This window comes from Nematolebias whitei, chromosome 7 (assembly GCF_014905685.2).
Source record: "Nematolebias whitei isolate Nwh7 chromosome 7, NemWhi1, whole genome shotgun sequence".
NCBI classification, from domain to species: Eukaryota; Metazoa; Chordata; class Actinopteri; order Cyprinodontiformes; family Rivulidae; genus Nematolebias; species Nematolebias whitei.
Genome location: NC_056504.1, coordinates 9,627,348 through 9,648,958, shown reverse-complemented (window position 1 = coordinate 9,648,958; position 21,611 = coordinate 9,627,348). Strand labels below are relative to the sequence as shown.

Below are 21,611 nucleotides of genomic sequence, written 5' to 3'. Positions count from 1 at the left end.
AAAGAGCTGAAGACTGCTGTTCACAAACGCTCTCCATCCAACCTCACTGAGCTCGAGCTGTTTTGCAAAGAAGAATGGGCAAGAAGTTCAGTCTCCATGTGCAAAACTGATAGAGACAAACCCCAAGAGACTTGCAGCTGGAACTGCAGCAAAAGGCGGAGCTACAAAGTATTAACGCAAGGGGGCCGAATAATATTGCACGCCCCACTTTTCAGTTTTTTATTTGTTAAAAAAGTTTGACACATCCAATAAATTCCATTCCACTTCACGATTGTGTCCCAGTTGTTGATGATTCTTCACAAAAAATTAAAATTTTATATCTTTATGTTTGAAGCCTGAAATGTGGCAAAAGGTTGAAAAGTTCAAGGGGGCCAAATACTTTCGCAAGGTAAGTAAATATTGTAAATATTAGTATGTACATTTTATCAACAAAACATTGCTGGAACAGTACACTGTCCCTTTTGTTAGTGGTTATAATTGGTAATTGGTAATTGGTGTATTCCTACGAATGTATGTTGTATTGTGTTTATCCTTTCTTTTGTTTTTCATTTTTCTGTTGATGTTGTTGTACTAAAATGTAAAAAGAAAAATCCTTTCAGAAATTATAAACTTTTTAATCTACAAGCACATTTTCCAAAATTACAAGACAAACTTAGCATTTTATGACTAAATAAATGTATTGTTAGTCACAAAATACTACCTTGTCTCTCATACAAAACATAAATGAAATCAACATCAGGGAAATCAAATGATTTTTTTTAACTACAAGTTTATTGATTTGCGGTATAAAAAAAATAATAATCTGAGGTTCTTTGAAAGCACAAATACTGGCAGCAGCAGCTTGAAATACTTCTATCAGTAATAACATTATTTCATCTTGAATGTGAAATCTACATTGGGAACTGTTGGAGAAAAATATTCCCACTTATGTTGTTTTCCCAAAAAGAACCACATTCAATGGCAGGTTAATATTTTTAATCTGTGTTTGTAAGATTTTCAGGACAGGTTACACAAATATACATGAAGTACACACATGAAGACCAGTCATGAGAATCTGCCTCTAGCTGCCTTCTCGGCTCGCTTTTATAACCTCATCAGTTCAGCAGAGTTCACAGAGCTCAGGAGGTGTCTTTGGCTGCAGATGCAACCTTCTCACCAAGTTCTCTCCACTAACCCAAACACATGGTTCATGGGCATAAATAAGATAACCCCCTGAGAGACAGCCTTGACTGTGTCTTGGGCTTCTTGTTGTAATAAAAACATCCATAACCTTTGACCAAAATTCTCTGACAGCACCATAAAGGTTTGAAAAATACCATTCGGGATCAGAGAGAGCTATGTACAGCAGGTAAGATATTTATTGTTCATAACGTTTCCACAAACGCTCACACCAAAATGTCTAAACTACGATTTGCTAATCTCTCCCAAGTGGTTTCCATTTTTTTGAGAAATGTATTTGAAAAACAAGTTCTTCATGTAGTCGTTGGTATTTCCTTTGGAAGTACTCATTTGTAAATGTTTGATTTCAGCAAGAGAAATTAAAAATAAAAGGTTTTCAGTTATTTTTCCAGCTTGTCATATTACTGGCATCCCTCTTCTTTCAGATTGATACAATTTGTTTCTTTTTTTAACAGGATGGGGACATAAATAATGTTTAAAAGCAAATAAAACTTTTCTGGTTACATTAAGAAGGTAATCCAGCTGTTGGCTGATGCAGTAGACTGAACCATTTGTTTCTGTTTTAATGCCAGAAAACATTGATAAGTGTTTCTGAAAGTTCATTTAGGGTTAAATGGTTTCCAGAGTGGGGTCAAATATTCAGCGCTTTTGTCTGAGAATGACACCCTGCGCCACTGTGGGATTTTCATCTAAGAGAAGCAGTTGAAGAAATCATAGACAGTACGAGGTGATAAGAAGAGCAGAGTGAAGAGGGAGCGTTACACTGGAGGTTATTATGTTTCAATCAAAATGTTCCCATATGTTATCCTCCTTTTAATCAAGAGGAGCTGAAAGAAATACAGCAGCCGAGCCAGTCTGAATTGATACCAGGCACGAAGAAAATCTTATTTTGTGACGTTTTTGTCTCAGCAAGGTCACAAAATGTGTCTGTAGCTGTTGGTGTGTGATTAATTGCTTCAGAGGGTGGTAGTCAGGTTTATCCTGTGAGCAGGATTTATTTCAAAATGCAATTTCTCCTTTTGATAAAAGAAAAAAAGTCAATTTTTAATTCTCTTTAACCAAATTTCTGTTGAGTCCATTGAGCAGCTTTATTAGCAACCTCTTTTTAGAGATCCGTGTCATCAGTTCAATGTGAGAGAAAAATAGTGATCATTGGCAGCGAGGTCTTTGTTTTGTTTTTTTTCTTCTTCTGTTGATCACTTGTCCTTGCACTTTTACGAGCAGAGGGGTTCACAGGTTTATTTTATTTTATTTTAGTCCTGAAGTTTTTTCAGTGTGGGCTTCCCGAAAGGAGGTCAAAGGCACGACAAAGAGAAGCAGAGAGAAAATCACACAAAGAAATATAAAATGCTGTTGTTCACATTTTAAATGTGCATTTTATGAAAAAAATAGTCTTCTTCAGTTTCACTTAGACCTGCCAACATAACAACACAGGTTTATATGAGATGTTCGGCAGCAGGAGTGTGTAATGGTATTTAATTATTTGCTTGCTTTCATAAAGGGGATGTTTTAATCCGTGTTTTACATCAGTGAGTCACCAGAAATTGATTAATTAATGCAAACCTTCAGCTAAGCTGAAAGTGTGCTGTATGTCTAAAACCTTCTCCACTTCAGATTGGCATGAAAACTCCTACAGGGTTCAGCAAACGACTGCTTCATAAACTGGATAAAGTTCAGTACTACTGGTGTGAAAAAGTATTAGGCATAAGTGAACGTTATTCGTAAAAGTTGCCAAACTGAGGTGACAGTGAAACGAGTCGGTGAATTTCCGTGCATTTCTCGCTGGATAAACAGTTTCAGGCTTTAGGTCACCTGGATTTGGACGCTAAACAAGAATTCTCTGGAGAAAATGTGTGACTTGTGGCATCGATACGGCATATTAAATAGATATTGTTAACATGTTTGTAATAATTTAAGTACAAAATTAAATTTATTAAACTTCAACATTTACTACAATTGAATGGGTGGAGTGGTGGTGCAGAGGTTTGAGAAGGCAAGCCTGGGAGGGTCGCTGGTTTGACCGACAACATCAAAATGTGGGTGTGAAAGGTGAAGCACCCACATCTGCCTCCACCCTCACTTGCCCCACTCTGGGCCCTTGAGCAAAGCCCTTAACCCCCACCATCTGAAGTGTTTTTAGATACAGTTCTGACAAACAAACACACACACACACACACACACACACACACACACACATGGACAGAAACAATATAAGCTTTCACCTGTCAGCTGAAGGTGAATACAGGAGTTTTACCATTTGTCATCACTGTCAAAATTACATCCAGTGAGGGGTTGTGTGGTGTTGGCATACAATTGAGAGCTTAATAATTTCCAGTTGTGTATTTGTGCAGTTTTTCCCATTTCACACCCTTACACCTCCAACGCAGTCTGTGTGTGCATGCTTGTGGTGCAGGCTTGTTTCCTGTTTTTGTGTGTCATTTAAAATGTCAGCCTTAGAAAGAGGAAAACAAAGAAAAGGAGGACTCAAGAAATATAAATTTATTCAAGCTATTCATGCTTTGTGGGAACAAAAGATGACTGCTATCATAACTAAGCTGTTGCCAAAAACCACCGGAACCTCAAGTGATATATGCAGTCTGACTGCCCATTGAAACACGAGATAAGAATTTTGTTTAACACAGGATGGAATAGATTCTGGCAAAATAAACAACAAAAAATGATGAGATCATTGGTTAAAATAATGCACATGTGCTTAAACTATATTTGTGTAAAATTCCCACATAACAAGCAGTACGTCGATGTCGCTGAAGGATTTGAATATTGAATGTTTGTAGTTTTGTGATGAGTGTTTTTTGTATTGGAGTTGAACAGGGAATGCAAGTAAATGTTAATATTTTTGGAGCAAGATATTTAGGTGGGCAGGAGTTACATTGTGTAATGGAAGAGAGGTAGGTGACATTTTGATTGTCTGATGCAGCACAGAGTTAAGGATCCTGGCGAGTCCGCGATAAACGAACCGCGAAGTAGCGACGGACTACTGCATATATATATATGTGTGTGTGTGTGTATATCCTACCCTTCATGAGATCAGATATCCAGCCCTGTTGTTCACGCAACCATCTTGGATTTTTGACGTAACAACTTAATTTTTGATAGTGACCTTTCTGATGTTTAGATGCAGCCACACACCAAAATAGAAATTGGAATGTGGCACATTTATATTTCAAGTTATCCAACTTGTGAAGTTAACATATAAACATCTATGAAGGCTGCCATTTTATATTTTGATGTGGAAGCCCAATTTTTGATAGTGAGTTTTTCAAGTTATGCAACTCACACAACACGGATGGACAAATGGAGAGTATATCCAATGTCTCTCTTTAGTCTGTGATCGGGGGCTAAAGTTGAGAAAAATATGTATGTAGAGGATAAAACTAATGAAAACAACATTTTGCGGTCTAAATTTAAACCGTTTTAACACAAAATTGATCATGTTTTAATGGAAAAATGTTGAGGACAGTTGGAAACATGACAGTTATTTCAGCAGAACACCAAAAGTCTTTTGGGACCAACTGTGCAGACAAGCATAACTTTCTTTCTGCAACTTTGAACCCACCAGGAAACCTGAAAGCTGTGGAAAGGTGCTGTAGTCAGCAACGGTGTGGCCTGAAGATAGAGAGAAAATCTCAGTGGGCCACATGGCTAATGTCTTTTGACACCTCAGAAGTTGTAATTGCACAGGTCTTCACCACATCAGCATCTGTTCTTCAGGAACTGACTACAGGGCCAGCCTGCATCGGCCAGCAGTCACTTGGCACACAGTGTTTCCACAGTCTGGAGGACTTCACACATTATCCCACTATCCCCCCAGGAGGGAAGGATTCTGGGAGGGTGGGCTCTACTGCTGTAATGAGGAAGTCAATACAGAATCATCACTCCTGTTTTCATTCAGTCTATTTAGGGAACAACATGACTCATATTTGTTTGTGTACCAGCGGGAGTGCAGGGTTGTACAGGAGTTGCTGCTGCTCCTCTCACTTCTTCATTCAGTGAGTTGTTCTTGAATGTACTGTATGTTTTTTAATCCAAACAATGAAGCTGAAATATTATTTTCTACAAAAACACTTTGATAGTAATGATTTTTTTTTTTTTCACCACAGTGATCATTGCTCATAAAAAACAGCTGGTAAGGATGAATATCTCAGGGTTCAAAGTTCAAGGTTCTTTATTGTCATTCACATCACATGTGGTACATGAGGTGGAATGACATTGTGTACACAGGGTCCCAGTTACATCCAACAACAGCAAAAGTATAAATTGTAAAAGAAACAGTAATAAGGATCTCAGATATAAACTAAGAAATACGCTAAACACTAATAGTGCAAAACAATACGCCGAACAACAGCAGCACGAACATGAGTCTGTGTGAATAGATGAGTACAAATGAATACAGCAACATGAAATAATCAGCAGCATGAGATCAGCAGCACGTATAATCAACAGCACATATCAACAATCAAAGTGGCATTACAGTGATTTTTTTTTCCACAGTAATAAGCTGCTCAACAGTCTAGTGGTTCTAGACAACTCATATTGAAGTTTCTATTTCCAGATGTTTCGTGTCCTTCTGTGAGACATCTACAGAGAAGTATTGTAAATTAGTCATGTAAGTACATGATGGTTGTCTTTCTCTCTATCTCAGCCAAATCACCTGACCAGGATTTATTTTGCATTGCAGCACTTCATCTTCCAGTTGAATTTGGAAAGCCAGTAGGGTTTCATAATTGCTATGCTAAGGAATCAGGCTAACAACAATTAGCAATACAAACCAATAACAATAGAACTCTTTGCGTTGCATACAATCAAACAAACAACTATTAATGTTGCTAATAGTGGTTGGAACATATTGTGTGAGTGGACACTGAGATACAAATTGAGAAATGTTAAAATAAAAAGTTGATTACTGCGGCTGTGACAACTTTTTACATGTGAGTCAGACATAGGCTACTGGATTATGAAGTTGAGACTGGTCAAGGATCTCTGACGAGTCTGATTTCTGATTTTGAGGTGAATTCTAGTTTATTTTTCCAACTTAAAACATCAACATTTCAACTTCCAAGTGGAATGCAGTATTACCATGTTCCAACTGGCATTGAACCAAGCTTTATTATCAGAATTATTGCTAAATGGTTTGGGAGCTAATATGGTGCTGCAGTTTACCAGTGTTTCCAAAAATAGTAACAGTGTTGTTATTGAAACCATCGTTTAAAATTCAGCTGCAAATTGGAGCTTCGCCACACAAAAATAATTTTTGAGGCTTATGTTTTAAAGCCTTTTCTAAGAGTACTGTACTCACAAGATTATGAAACTCACCTGGAATTTCTTTAATGTTAAACATAAAAACCACCTATGTCTACCCTTGGGGAGCCATTTCAGCATAAAGGAACTGAAAAAAACATTAAATTCTGACACTTTTGTTCCTTAATCTAGTAAAATATGTCTTAACCAACCGAGGGAGTTAAGAAAAAACTGTGACCACCCTCTCCAGGTGCTAAAATACCCATGAGCTTCTACTCCCACTGCACTCCATGGATTTGAAATGGCATCTGGACTATGGGAAAAATAAAAGTGGTTTTATTTAAAAGTGTCATATTGAACAGTAAAGGCACTCACAGAAACACCTGAAGAATGCAGGAAGAGGTGCTGGACCCAAACTAATGAGCCTGTCATAGCACCTTTGGGGATGTGTCAGTCTCTGCTGTCTCACATGGAAACATTGACAATCTGTTCAGTGTAGATGCTTTCTTACTTTTTGCAAGATACATGAAAAAAATGTCTCGCCCTGCTCTGTAGGAGATATCTTCAAAAAATTGTATTCAGATGCATATATAGCCTTTACAGTATTATTCTTATCAACATGCCAGATGTCTTCTTTTTCCCAATGCAGAATGTAAAAACAGAGCAGTTGCATGTTGCTTTGCCTCTTGTCTTGTTAGTTTCTTACATGTGGCCTTATTAGTTTTCATGCTCAGCTAAGTTACAAAAAAACTCGGGGGTGGGGGTGGGGGGGTCTCATTACTGACAAGAGGGCAGCCTTCAACAGCAAAGAGAATCAATCAATTAATGAGATGACAGTGTCAGAATCTTAGAGCAAGCAGATTAAAGCAAACTTAAATTGAATGCTTTGATTTGTTTTTCTTTCAAATAACTTGGCTCAAACACCAGGTTTTAGAGAAAAGACACCTCGAAGCATTACGATGGGCAATATATATATATATATATATATGAATAAAACATGAAACTTCTTCTCATCATCTCCAAACTCTAATCTCTACCCATTTTCTTACAAGTTGTTTGACTGCCTCTGGTGTAAACGTGTCAGGATTTATACAGTGAGTCCTACACACATTCACTTTGACCAGATATATATGCACAAAGGGAGCCAACATTTGTGTCTTGGCAATGCAATGTTAATGTCTCAGCGGACATTGGTTCCAATTGATCATGCCTCAAATTATCTAAAAATATGTCTTGCTAAAAAATATTTGTCTATTGCTCCAACTGTTTCCAATAATCCTACAAATGTGCATCTTAAAACAGCATTAATGACACATGAAGAGCCTGTACAACCAAACCAGTAATGATTTTCCATAAATTTTCTATGGTGATTTTATATGACGTCTGTGTGTTTACCTGAACTAAAAGAGACACTCAACCCACTATCACATTTATCCACTTGATCCCTTTGTTATAAAATATTGCACACGGATGCATCTTATCAGAGCACTTCAACATCCATTTGAATTAATCGAGCAAATATCTTTGTAAAGAGTTTACTCAAACAAGCAAAAAGTCTGAACTACAAGGTCCAAACTCAGTGCACGTCATCCATGACCAAACTTTGACATCAGGACTTTAGTAGAATGATGACTAAAGAAAAGTCTGGAAGAAATTTTTAAAATATAAGTTTTATCACTTGAGACATGATTACCCAGAACCCAGAAACAATGAAGATTGCAGGGAGAGGTAGGTCCAGATGTGTTAATGAGGTTCAATGGCTCCAGATAGTCAGAAATTTGAAAATGATGGGGATTTTGGGACTGATACAGAAAAGTCTCAGACCAGACAGCTTCATAGATCTAATGGGCCAATGGGTCTGACATTGTGGACCAACTGGAGTTTGAATTAGACAGAGGGGAGCGCCCATGTGAAGAAGAAATTCTCAAGCTTAAGCTCTCAAGGTTAAGCTTTCTACAAGCACCGAGATGTTTATTTTAATGTCATATAGATGGTAATACTCTTTAGAAATTCAACAATTTCTAATGGAGCTGGTATTATCTCCAACAGTCCTTGTTTTAGGGTGGGGTGCACTCTGAACTGGACATAAGTCCATCACATGACTCAAATAACATTGGTAAATAAAAAAACTTCCACAAGACATGAACAAATCCCTTTTCATAATATGGCTTACTATTGTAATGGGAAGCAACTTGTTGGAAATGATTAGCATCTCTCCAACACACTGAGTATGCCGCTAAAACTTTATTTTTTTATGTGACTGACAAAGTTTAAAAAATAAATTACAGAAAAATGTATGCTGTTAGTACTTCAGATGGTAATGTTCAAAATCCAACCACCAGAAAAACACAAGAAGAAGAAACCCTTTTTGTGCTGGAGATCTTGTAGATACTCAGTATGTTCTGTCAAGCCTTTACAGCATTATACCAACACCACAGTACCCCCCTTGATGTGAGTGTGTTGTGGCTATTGTGCTGACTTTGTGCAAGTTTGACAACTGCAGTAGTGGCCTATAAAAGCAACATAGACCATCCAGGCCACTGTGAAGGCACAAATAAGCCTATTGATCACACTGTCAAATGGGACAACATAGACATGCATAATTCATAGGCCCTTCTAAACTCTGTGTTGTATTATTATAACACAAAGTAATGTGCACATTTAAAGTTGCTTTTTACAAACAATAATTCACAAGATTAGGGATACCTGCTCATTCTGCACTGATTACCCTGATGCATGCTCAATTGCAACATTGCAAACACATATTTAAGAGTTATGTTTTACCTCATAATGTATTTTGTTGGGGTGGGGGAGGGGAGTTCAGTACCATTCATGAACGCAATAAAAGCAGATGACTCGAGATAAGGTGTGTGAGTGAAAGTAAGCAGAAAGGTAAATAGGATGATGAAAAGTTGAGGGGTAATGTAACATCTACAATAGGTCTACAAATTATGAATTTACAGATTGTAGCAAATGTTGCAACAAAGGGTGGGATAGTGGTAATATAACCATAAAGACTGAAAGGTGTGTTCCTACTTTGAATAATGACAAATATCTTCAAAACCCATGATTTGGGTTAAAGCACCTAAATAGAGGAGGAGAAAGGAAGAAGTTTCTCTTCCTACTCTGTGGAAAGTTGGAAAATCCCAAAACACATCACAAATTATCTTTTGCTGAGGCACATCAAGTGCAACATAAGTTAATCCAAAACAGAACATTAGAAGATACAGCCTGTAGGTGAAGGAGAAATCTGAGTATTACTCTGTCTCGAGTGATATGAGTGCAAATAAAGGCTTTGATTTGCTGCAAATATCAGACTGGCAAAGAGAGGAGTGCTCTGTGTAAAGAAACTGAAAATGTAATATCTAAAATAATAGAAATTTTTTTAATGTAATTTAAACAATTTAAGGAATAGGTCAATCATATTTACTGATTTAACAAATGACCACTAGTAGAAAGATTGTTGTATGTACCTAAGCAGTTAAAACATTTGATGATCTTTAAATAAAGACAAAAAAAAACCCTAAGAAATTAAAAAAATACAATGTGTCTAAATAGAAAAAAAAAAGAATAACTACATCAAAATATGGAAACTAAAATAATAGATGATACAATGTATTTTATAAATAACAGCATTAAAAACTTCAAAAGAAGAACTGAAGAAAAAACTTGTGGTACAAACATGGACTGGAAAGTAAAACACAAAGTCAAACTAAAAATGAAATGTTTTGTGGCTGGAAGGCAAAGATAAGAAAAAACTGTTCATACTGTATATTATCCAAGATACACAGATATATTTACTTTGTCAACAAAATGGATAACATTTCATTGAAGGGTTCAGACAATAAAAAAGACTTTTCAGCTGAACACAAATGTTCAACCTCACCCATCTCCCCATAACCCCAGAACAACTGGAAGTAGGTTATGGAAAATAGATGGATCCATTATAGGAAAGAAAAATACAAATAAAAACTCGGCATTTAAAAATATGAATAAAAGGTAATTTGAAACATGGACGTAAAAAAAGAAAACAAGCTGTGGTTATACCCCTTGGTATGTTGAACAGGAATATATCCATGTTACCTTTTTAAAGGGGAACATTTACTTTGTTGTACAACTGAAATATCTGGGCCACCGTTCCCATGGTGAAGCAACTTCAGAGGAACTATGGCTTCTCATTTATCCACTCAAAGGCTCTAAACACTACAGGGGCCATCCCTCGCGAGTATATTCTGCTCTTCCCCTCCCATTGAGAAGCTTCAATTGTTTCAAGAGGCCATAAATTATCCACGTGCATGGAAAAAAAATCTCTCCTTTCTCTATGATTTCCATATAATGTTCATGAGCAAGACATTAATGACCGCAGTGTTTTTATATAGAGAGGTGGCAGTGCCATGCTACCTGCATTTGTGTTTGCCTCAAGATATTTTACACTTCCAAGACCATGATCCCGGTATAAAAATGTAGCAAACTTCACTTTATGTTCCATATGTGACAATTGTGAAGGATCTTCATCTTATTGTGTGAGCACTTCACTGCAACACACTCCCACAACCACCCCTCCCCAGAGATGTAATTACTCCTAACCGATGTGCGCGGTGAGACAGCAGTGGCCTCACCTTGACACAAAGTCGACCTCACACCAAGATGCAAAGCGTGCACTCACACCATCCATAGTGCATGTGTAGAGCCATGCATATATAATAATGTATAGCTCCTGCTTAGTATGCTAATATAGGACAACACTTTTCACTGTGAGGATCAGTGGCATGCTAGTTTGCTAATTATTCCAGAGTGCAGATGGGGAAAGTCACATTGATTAATCAACAGAGACCACACTGATTTACAGGCAAATTTAAAGAAGCCAATCTCTTCATGTGTCCAGGGCATTTACACTGTTTATTTTAAATACAGTTTGGATAAAAAATGGAAGCTTTACCTGGTCCAGAGCAAAAGGCTGCAATCACAGCCAGTATACAGACGTAACTGAGGTAAGGCATCCATGAAACACTATCCTGAAAGCAGACAAGAGTAAGGTTAAAGTGCAAAAAAGCATTCATTGAGAGATTATTGTTTGCTCACAATAACTACCAATATAGTAAGACAGCAATTCACATACAGTATGGTTTGAAGAAGAGAACAAATGATTTACCTGGATGTTGAGAAAAACTGTAAGCAAGCTGAAGAATACAGCCATGGAGGAGAAACCAAATATGAGGAGGGGTCTTCTTCCAACTCGCTCTATCACCAGACCCTGAACACAGCAGAAAATGAACTGATAAATTCACTGCAATGGATGCAGTTTATTCTAAATTAAAGTATCAATTTACAGATGAGTACATTTGTTGATGTCTATTTGACATTTATTTAAAAATATCATTAAGTTACTGTTATTTAATGCAAACTGCTGGCTACCCTACCCTACCTTAAATAAATAATGTTACTAATTCTAAAAAAGTTCAATCTGATCCTCTGGACATTCAAAAAACAAAACAAAACAAAAAAGGTAGAAACGTTTCGTCTTTCATCTGAAAGACTTCCTCGGTCTGAGGTGCTGTATTCAGCTCAGTCTTATAAATAGCACCTTCTCAGAGTGGATCAACCTGTTTGCTGCTGAAAACCAAAACCAGCTGCTCACATGGTCAAGAAGGACCATCAGCCTAACAATGGATCATTAGCACACTGATGGCTGTTTACTATTCACAGGGGGTTGAGTGATACTAGCAATCACAGCATTGTAAGAGGGGGACAATTGAACCCGGAGGCCTCCACCCCTGTTTAATGATGGACGATTTCTTTTCACAAAGATGGCCTCCTTTACTCCTCTCTCAAACCATCGTTCCTCTCTGTCCAGGATGTGAACATCTTCATCCCTGAAAGAGTGACCGCTGGCCTGGAGATGAGTGTAGACCGCAGAGTCCTGGCCTGATGATGTTGATCTTCTGTGCTGGTCCATCCTTTTGGCCAGTGGCTGTTTAGTTTCCCCGATGTAAGACTGATCACAGCCCTCCTGACACTGAACAGCATACACAACATTACTCTGTTTGTGCCAGAGGACTGGATCTGTGGGATGAACCAGTCTTTGCCGTAATGTATTTTGGGGTTTTAAAGCCACTGGACGTTATGTTTAGAAAATAAACGTCTCAGTTTCTCTGATACTCCCTCAACATATGGAATGGCACTGGTCTGGGTCTGGGTTCCTCCTTTTCACCTGATGGTTGACTGGAGTCCTGTTTGGGTTTCTTCTCTGCTTTCAGGAAGGCCCAGTTAGGATATCCACATTGCTCTAGTCTAGAGCCTGTCTTGTGTGGGATTTCTCCTTCTGCCTGGCTCCTGAGCTAGTGGGGACACTGTCTGCTCTGTGATACAGAGTCCTGATGACTCCTAACTTGTGCTCCAAAGGGTGATGGGAGTCAAACTGCAAATACTGGTCTGTGTGGGTGGGTTTGTGGTACATCTCAGTTTGCAAATGTCTTTCGGATGAAAGACGAAATGTTACTCCTTTTTTTGTTGTTTGTTTTGTTTTTTGAATGTCCAGAGGACCAGACTTAACTTTTTTAGATTTTTCTACCTGGATTATTGAGCATGCATCAGGAAATGTTACTAATTGATTTTTTTATGTATGTGAGTGTTTCTGTTCAGTGCCCTGAGACAACTGCTGTTATGTGTCTTGGTGCTATATAAATAAACTGAATTGAATTGAATTTAACAAGACAAATCCCTTTGAGATCACAGATCTCTTTTTTAAGGGATGCCTGGTCCTGAAGACAGCCTAACAGACAGGTTTTTTGGACTGTGGGAGGAAACCAGAATAACTGAAGAAAACCAGCGAGAAGAACATACAAAGGCCACACAAAAATACCCCAAGTCCAAACCGGAGATTGATGCCAGGACCTTCTTGCTGTGAGGCAGCAGTACTAACTACTAAGCCGTTTTGCAGCCACAGTATATATAAATTTTAAACCATGACCACTATCCTAATTGGATATTCTTTGTCTCCAAGAGTGGATACCATCAAAAAAGAAACAAATCTTTGTCAATTTCCTGGGTTTCACTTTGACTTTAACATTGTTGCTATAAGTGAAACATATTTACATTTATATGAGTTTTCCTGTGCAGAACTTGACTCAGGTGCCCCTATAGAATATACATTTAGCAGTGGATGTAAGTTCATACTCAGTTATCTCACACATTTTAGTCTTTTTTCACACTGGGCTCTGACACCTAGTTTAAAGTGCACTAAAATAATCCTTCTTAATCAGTAGGATGTCATGAGGCTATAGAAAAAAGTTGGTAGAGCTGCTGCCTCTCAGGCAGGTCCTTGGTTCAAACCCCGGTCCAGGGGCCTTTCTGGGTGGAGTTCGCATGTTCTCTCTGTGCATGCGTGGGTTTTCTCCGGGTGCTCCGGTTTCCTCCCACAGACCAAAAACATGCATGTTAGACTGATTGGTAACTCTAAATTGTCCCTAGGTGTGAGTGAGAGAGTGAATGTTTGTTTGTCTCGTTCGTCTCTATGTGGCCCTGTGATGGACTTGCATTATGTACATGTCGTCTCCCACCCCTCGCACAGTGATTGCTGGACATGGGCACCAGTGACCCCCGTGACCCAAATTGGAATAAGCGGGTAAAGATAATGGATGGATGGACAAATGATTTTGACCTCAACATACATTATTTACTATTAATGTATATCAACGGTGTTAACGCTTGTCAATTTTATAGAAAATGGACAAAAGTTTTGTGTGAAAATCGCTGAAAGTCATCTTTAATTCTAACTCCAAGCAAATAAGAATATGTATAGCATAATTTATGTAGTGAGTCACGTGAGGTACGTGTCACTTGTTGTATGACAAATATATGAATTATATATGCATACAATATTCACGAGTTCTTCATTTTTCTGACTGTGTAATGTCGTGCATTGAATTTAAAGGAATGCGAACGAGAGACGTTATTACCTTTGACCCATCAAATGAATGGAATCATTTATTTTCAAAATCAAAGTTTAACATCAAACATTTACATTAATTTGGCAAAATATGAAAATAATAACAGACAGTTTCACAGAAAATGAACTTCAAATCACTCGGCGGTGATTTGAGGACTTTGCTTCAGACATTTCTAAAAATATCTGTACTGATTTATGAGAGAGAAGAGTTTAAGATTAAATTGAGATTTATCTTACAGAGGAAATATGTGAGGGAATTTAATCTGTTTGACCAGAAGTTGCACGCTCCGTCCGATCTCAGCTTCTCACGGTACACTTGGTCAAAATAGAACCATCTACCTGTTGATGATGAATCAGCCTTGGAGTAGTTCCTTTCTGACTCGTTTCAGCGTCTCCGTCGAGAGCTACCAAACCTTCAGAGAGTCGTGCGTGGTTAGCTCAAAACAGAATTATAATCCCCAAAAAACCTCTGGATTCTTCATTGCTCTGAAGCTTTCAGAACCGACTGCACTCTCAATCTTGGAACTCTCACGTTCTCCAGAACTCTCAATCTCTTGGAATTCTGGAATTCTTGAATTCTGACTTGAACTGGGAAGTTGTCACATTTTTTAAATGAGTTTACTTCCTGTTCAATTTAGAGCTTTCTGATTCGTGGAAGGACCAGAAAGAGGAGTGGTTTTGACGTAAGGTGTTTATCAACAGTCGAGGTCAGAGAATGAAACTTGTTTAACATACAGAAAAGATTATTGCAGAAGCAGCAGACTTTTTGGAGTCTACTCTTGGTAATCTTCTGAAAAAGTTTAAACATGACATTTCTTCTTCAGTAAACATTTAGCTGACCGAAGCCTCAACTTTCACACACTTACGACTTGCTCATTTCAGACAGAAAATCAAGAAAGGCATATTCAGGTGATTTCTTCTCTGAATGAGGAATAAAAATCATTACTTACTGTTTATGTAAAATAAAAATGAGTAGTTCTTTTCAACCTGTAAAGCATTGAGTGAACTAACACAATTTGATTATCAAAACATTTGTAAGACAGTAATGATTATAAAGAATTGTCTTTTCTGCTTGATTTATTCAAGAAAGAAAGTTCATCAGATGGCCCAGACTTATTCAGATCAATGAAAATAACAGTCTCTGTCCATCTGGTAGATTTGAGGTCATCTGGTTCACTACATTTACCCATTTGATCCCAAAATTAACTCTGTTCCTTGTCATTATAATATTATCTTAGCTTAAAACTCTGGTATTAAAAAGTCCTGGACGATGTACATTTCTTTAAGTCAGGGGTCTCCAATCCTGGTCTTTGTAGATCACTATCCTGCATGTTTTACTTGTTTCTCTGCTCCAACACAACTGATTCAATGTTACATTACCTCTTCATATCCTGCAGAAGTCTGGTAATCATTCATTAATTCTAATAAGGTGTGCTGGAGCAGGGAAACTTCTAAAACATGTAGGATAGTGGCCCCCAGAGGATCCCAATTGGACACCCTTGCTTTAAGGAATTTAAAGTAGAAACCTGCTTTAAACCTTAAATTATTTTCTTCGTCGGAGCATTTTCCTGTTGGTATGCCCCAAACTGCATCAATGTTTAATTTGGATTTCCTCTACATGCAAGAGATAATAGTCTCAGTACACTGTATGCGTGTATCTCCAAATAAATATCACAGTGGACGTCCTCCCTGTGTGCTTAAGACATTTCTTTCCCAGATGCTACTCACAGCCCAGAAACACACAAGAACCAACCTCCAGCATACTACCAGCTCATTAGGGTCTCTGAAGATTTCTGAGAATGGATATTTATGAGCTTGCATACGTGTGCATGTGTGTGTGGGTCTAAGAGAAAGAGACAGTTTAAAAGAGTAGATACAGAAGTTTGTCTTTCCTACACCTGAATAATTAATCACCAGCAACAGACTGAACCCGGGAGTCAGAGCGTTGTCATGTGCATCACTCGGTGCGCATAAAACCAGTTCAACATTCATATTTCTGGCTTTAACATGTTTAAATTCATTACTGTCACTTAGTCTGGCTTGTCAATTGTGTTTTAGTAAAAGATCAATTATAACAGCAACCTACTCACTAAAATGTAGCTAAAGTCATTAGACTTCAAACGATGCCTCGAGCTGTTTCTTCTTTCTTTTGTGCACCTACTGTAAATAAGAACAAGCGGTACGCCGATGTCTCTCAACGCTGAAGGATTTGAATAGTGAATGTTTGTAGTTTTTGAGGTGAGTGTTTTTCTGGGCAGGAAATGAACAGTAAAGTTAACCTTAATCTTTTTAATGCAAGATGTTCAAGTGGGTCAGAGACAAACTGTATATAAGAAGGGAGGTAGTTTTTATTTTTTCATTTTTGTAATGTTTTGCTTGTTTGAAGCGACGCACATTGATGGATCCTGGTGAGTGGAGGGAAAAATTTTATTCACCACCAGGTGCATGGGAGGAGCTAGGGGGTGGCCCATGGTGGCCTTGGCCAGCCACAATAGAACATTCCTCAGCCACCCCAACAACCATCACAATATTTTGAGGAAACCATACTTTTGAGCAATTTAAAAACTAGAAAGCAAAGTTTCCTCAAATGATCGGGGTGACCAGTTGACATATATTAAAATGTATGATGGTGGCCATCTTGGATTTTGCTGTGGCAACCCAATTTTCAATAGTGACCTTTATTATGGTAATTATTTATTGGGCAGCTGTGGCTGAGTGGTTAGAGCAGTCGTCCTCCAATGCAAGAGTTGGGAGTTTGAATCCACCAGCAGTCACATGCTGAAGTGTCCCATGGCAAGACACTGAACCCCTCATTGCCTCTGATGTGTGTCCCATTGGTGTACGAATGTGATCTAAAGCACTGATTAGTCTCTTTAGGATGATTTATTCAATTAGCTTTGTCGAGATCTAGTAGAGTGCTGTATGGATGGGTACATGAGGACACAGATTGTAGTGTAAAGCACTTTGAGAATCTTGATTAGATAGAAAGGCACTGTATAAGTACAGTCCACTTACCATTTACCATTACACGTAGATGCTGTCACACATCAAAATGGAAGATGGCACATTGTGCATTTTTCAAGTTATCCAGCACACAAATAGAAGAATGGAGGGTACTCCACAAAGGGGGACAAAAAGATCATTTATATTGATTTAGCTGCATTAAATAAAGCCTCTAAGAGACAAACAGACATAGAAATAATGAATAGTACTTCTTGGCCAACTGAGCGGCTTCGGATGTTAACAATCCATTAAATGGCCGTTATTAGTTGTTATCATCCCCATACGTAGCAGTCAAACTGTCCCACCTACCTACTAGTAGGTTTAAAGGTACGCTATTATCGTTATTATTGCTGATATTAGGCAGCGTTGCACGGGGGTAAAGCAGGAAGTGTCTTTTTTGGTTTTTTCCAGCTCATGTAACCCTTTTCCTAAACGTAAGCCTACACCTGACCCAAAGGACCTACCCTAAATTTAACCCCCTTACCCATGTGCCTAAACTTAACTACGACCGTAAACCTAATCGTCAAACCCTTTACTCTAAACCTAACCATGTGAAGCTATTATGAAAAACAGAGCCTATTATCATTGCTAACAATGTACCTTTAAACCTACTAGGAGGTACAGGAGGGGCAGTCTGACCGCTTAATATGGAGATGATAACAACTAATAACGGCCATTTACTGGCTGATAACATCCGAAGCCGGTGGCCAACTCGACAGTCAGATAACTTTCAGCTGTCACGGTTGACCGGATTAAAATGTCTGGTCACAACTCATCACATCAAGAAGCAGATGAGTCATTTTAGACAACCGGCTGCAGCTCGAGGCAACTCAGGCCCTTCCATTCACTCCAACCTCTGCACCATCAGGGTTTGAACGAGAAAATATACAACAATGATGACACCAGAACTTTAACACCGTCTTTAAAGGACAACAGTAATTTGGGATTTGTGTTAGTAATGCTGACATTTTCATTTATTATCTGTATAAAAATGTACCAATAACCTAGAAAAAAAAATGTTAAGGTTATTTTCAGAGGCTCTTTAGAAGCAAAATGATCATCTGTCTGTCACTCAGTGGCAGTACACTTTATAAAACAAGTACAGCAGAAATTAGGTGCAGAAATGATAATTAATAGTGATTATTTAAAAATGAATTAGTAGCAGAAGCGGCAGCACGGTGGTGCAACTGGTAGAGCTGCTGCCTCTCAGCAAGCAGGTCCTTGGTTCAAACCCCGGTCCAGGGGCCTTTCTGGGTGGAGTTTGCATGTTCTCTCCGTGCATGCGTGGGTTTTCTCCGGGTACTCCAGTTTCCTCCCACAGACCAAAAACACGCATGTTAGGCTGATTGGTAACTCTAAATTGTCCCTAGGTGTGAGTGAGAGAGTGAATGGTTGTTTGTCTCGTTTGTCTCTATGTGGCCCTGTGATGGACTTGCGACCCGTCCAGGGTGTACCCCGCCCCTAGCACAGTGATTGCTGGACATGGGCACCAGCGACCCCCGTGACCTAAAATGGAATAAACGGGTAAAGATAATGGATGGATGGATGGATGGATAGTAGCAGAAGCATCTTGAGATCAGAAATGTTTCTTATGTGTTTAGAGTTTCATGTAGAAGATGTAATTAGTTTTGTTTTTTTTAATCCTCTCTTTTTAGTTTTAAAGAGAAATTTCTAAACAGAAGTAATGATGTCTGTGAGTCTTTGTGCATTTTGATGATTCAACAAGTGAGAGTGCAAAGTTTGTGTGGGTAGGAAGATTCAGTTTGTAGAAAACTTTGTCAAATTCATACAACTCAAAACTGTTTGGTGGTTTTTGCAAAGTTTTCAAAAGTTGCTGTCCTTGTGCCTTCAAACAACTCCGGTCTGCCTTTCCATTTTTCTTCTCTCGGTTTTATTTTATTTTCTAAATTCTGTGCGAGTTCACTTGCTGCAGCAACTCCTTCAGAAGGGATCCACCAAAAGAAAAACAAGATTAGGTGTCACTTAAATTGCGTCCATTTTCACATTCCACGATCATTTGTCTGTGTTTGAATGGTAATGGGCCAAAGGGCTGCAGAGTGTGACGACATGAACGGATGTGTGTGAATTAATGTGGAGTGGCACAGATTCCTCCGCTCTTGAACGTTAGCCAGTCGAATAGTGACAAGCGTGCTGCAGTGAAAGGACTTTTGCCCAGTGGGGGGTGCAGAAAACGGGGCAGGAGGTCAGTAGAAAACATGTTATATTTAATGGTTCATATTTGTTTCTGTTTTACTCTCTCTCCTTGGTGTGTTTCACAAGATGAAATATTTGTAAAATAATTTAAACGAGTTCAGGGGAGATGAATAAAAAAAGCTATTCTGTACATTTTTTCTGTTGCAGCCTGGAATACTATGCGTGCCATCTCTGATCTGGTTTTGTTCAAAACCAAGTTGAAGCCCTGTTTACTTAAAAGGACTTTAAATGTCTAACTTTTAGTATTTTTTTTTATCCTATTACCTTATTTTTTGTGACTGTTTTTAATTTGCACTGATTTATTGTGCGCTGTTTTTATTTGTTTTATCTTGTAAAGCACTTTGATCAATGCAAGGCATTGTTGGAAGGTGCTATATAAATAAAGTGTATTATTATTATTATTGAAATATTTCTATTCAGCTGACAATATAGACTCGAGTAATCTGATGGGTTTACTACAAATCCATCAGGTTTCTGGAGATTCATATAAAGTTTTTGTGCACAAATATGCAGACAGATGTGCCTGAAACACAACCAACCATACTTCTTCCACCAGTACAAAGCAAATAATAATAATTTTAAAAATAACTCAAGCTTTTCTTTTTCATTAAATTACAACCTGCCCTAAAAAAAGTAAAGAAATACAGAAAACAAAACTTTGTTTGAACAAATGAATAAAACTTTACTGAATTCACAGATGGCTGACGGCTCACCTTTGTTTTACGTTCACAAAAGTTAACTGAATCAAACAGATCCTGTGATAAATCGCCTGCCAGTTTAATCCATAAAAACAATAATTCAGACTTTCTCTCAACTACATTTGCATATTTAAATAGGAAAAATAAAATAAATCATACAAATTTCATATTCATGACTTGAGTTTGCAACTAACAAAGTAATGGTTTTGAAGCAGTGATGTTAAATTGCTTCAAGAAACAATCTGATTTAGTCAATAAGCTAAAAACTGAAATAGCTAGAAAATAGATCGAAGGAATGAAATACTTTCTGTTGTTTAAGTGAAAGGACAGATGTTGCCTACTTGTATATCATAAAGGAGTTTTTTTTTCTTCTTTGTTTCTTAAGATAGATTTCATTTATTTCTGTGTGAACTGCCTAAAACTAAGAACAGCATTAATCTGTAAAATGTTTGCTTATAAAAATAAAAACATAAGTAAACATAACAACGAAACACAATCTTGCAAACTGTTCAAGGAAATAAATTATATATATGTCTGAAAGTACTTGAACAGGTTCAAAGACAATCTGGTGAGGGAAATGAAAGCAGATATTTGTAATATTGCTTGTGATGCAGAATAAAAAGATGATGTGTTTTGGAGTCAAGTCCTCTGAAGCAGAAGAATACCCCAAAGTCATGAAAGCCAAACTGGAGAGTGCCAAACTATTAATCTTTCATGCAGATTTCTTTGTGTGAGTGTGGTCAAAGTAGGAACAAATACAGAGGTTATCTCCAGCTAAAGAGCATTTATTCAGTTTACCCCATTTGATTTATATAATATGTGAATGAGATCATTTGAAAGACTTGCTCAGAGCTGATGAATCTGTGAGATGAAATGGCATTGCTTCAAAAACATTTTTCAAATTCTCATTCGGGCGGCACAGTGGCTCAGTTGGTAGAGCTGTTGCATCTCAGTGAGAATGTCACGAGATCGAATCCCAGCTGGGGACCTTTCTTGATGTAATTTGCATGTTTTCTCCGTGCATGCGTGGGATTTCTCCAGGTACTCTGGTTTTCTCCCACAGACCAAAAACATGCATGTTAGACTGATTGGTAACTCTAAATTGTCTCTAGGTGTGAGTGAGAGAGTGAATGTTTGTTTGTCTCTATGTGTCCCTGTGATGGACTGGAGACCTGTCCAGGTGTCCCCCGCCTCTTGCACAGTGACAGCTGGACATTGGCACCAGTGACCCCCGTGACCCAAAAAGGAAGATGCAGGTAAAGTGGATGGATGGATGGATGGATGGATGGATGGATGGATGGATGGATGGA

General features: G+C 38.1%; 1 protein-coding gene across 1 annotated transcript in view; it reads right to left on the bottom strand.

Annotated features, from left to right (window-relative positions):
* Nucleotides 1-21,611, bottom strand: part of slc2a9l2 (solute carrier family 2 member 9, like 2) — a 221,143-nt gene that overhangs the window by 93,669 nt on the left and 105,863 nt on the right. Inside the window, exons 11-12 of the mRNA XM_037679110.1 lie at nt 11,591-11,692; nt 11,378-11,453 (exon numbers count right to left, since the gene is read on the bottom strand). Of these exons, the coding sequence (XP_037535038.1) occupies nt 11,378-11,453; nt 11,591-11,692 (178 nt within the window). The remainder of the gene's footprint in view (nt 1-11,377; nt 11,454-11,590; nt 11,693-21,611) is intronic.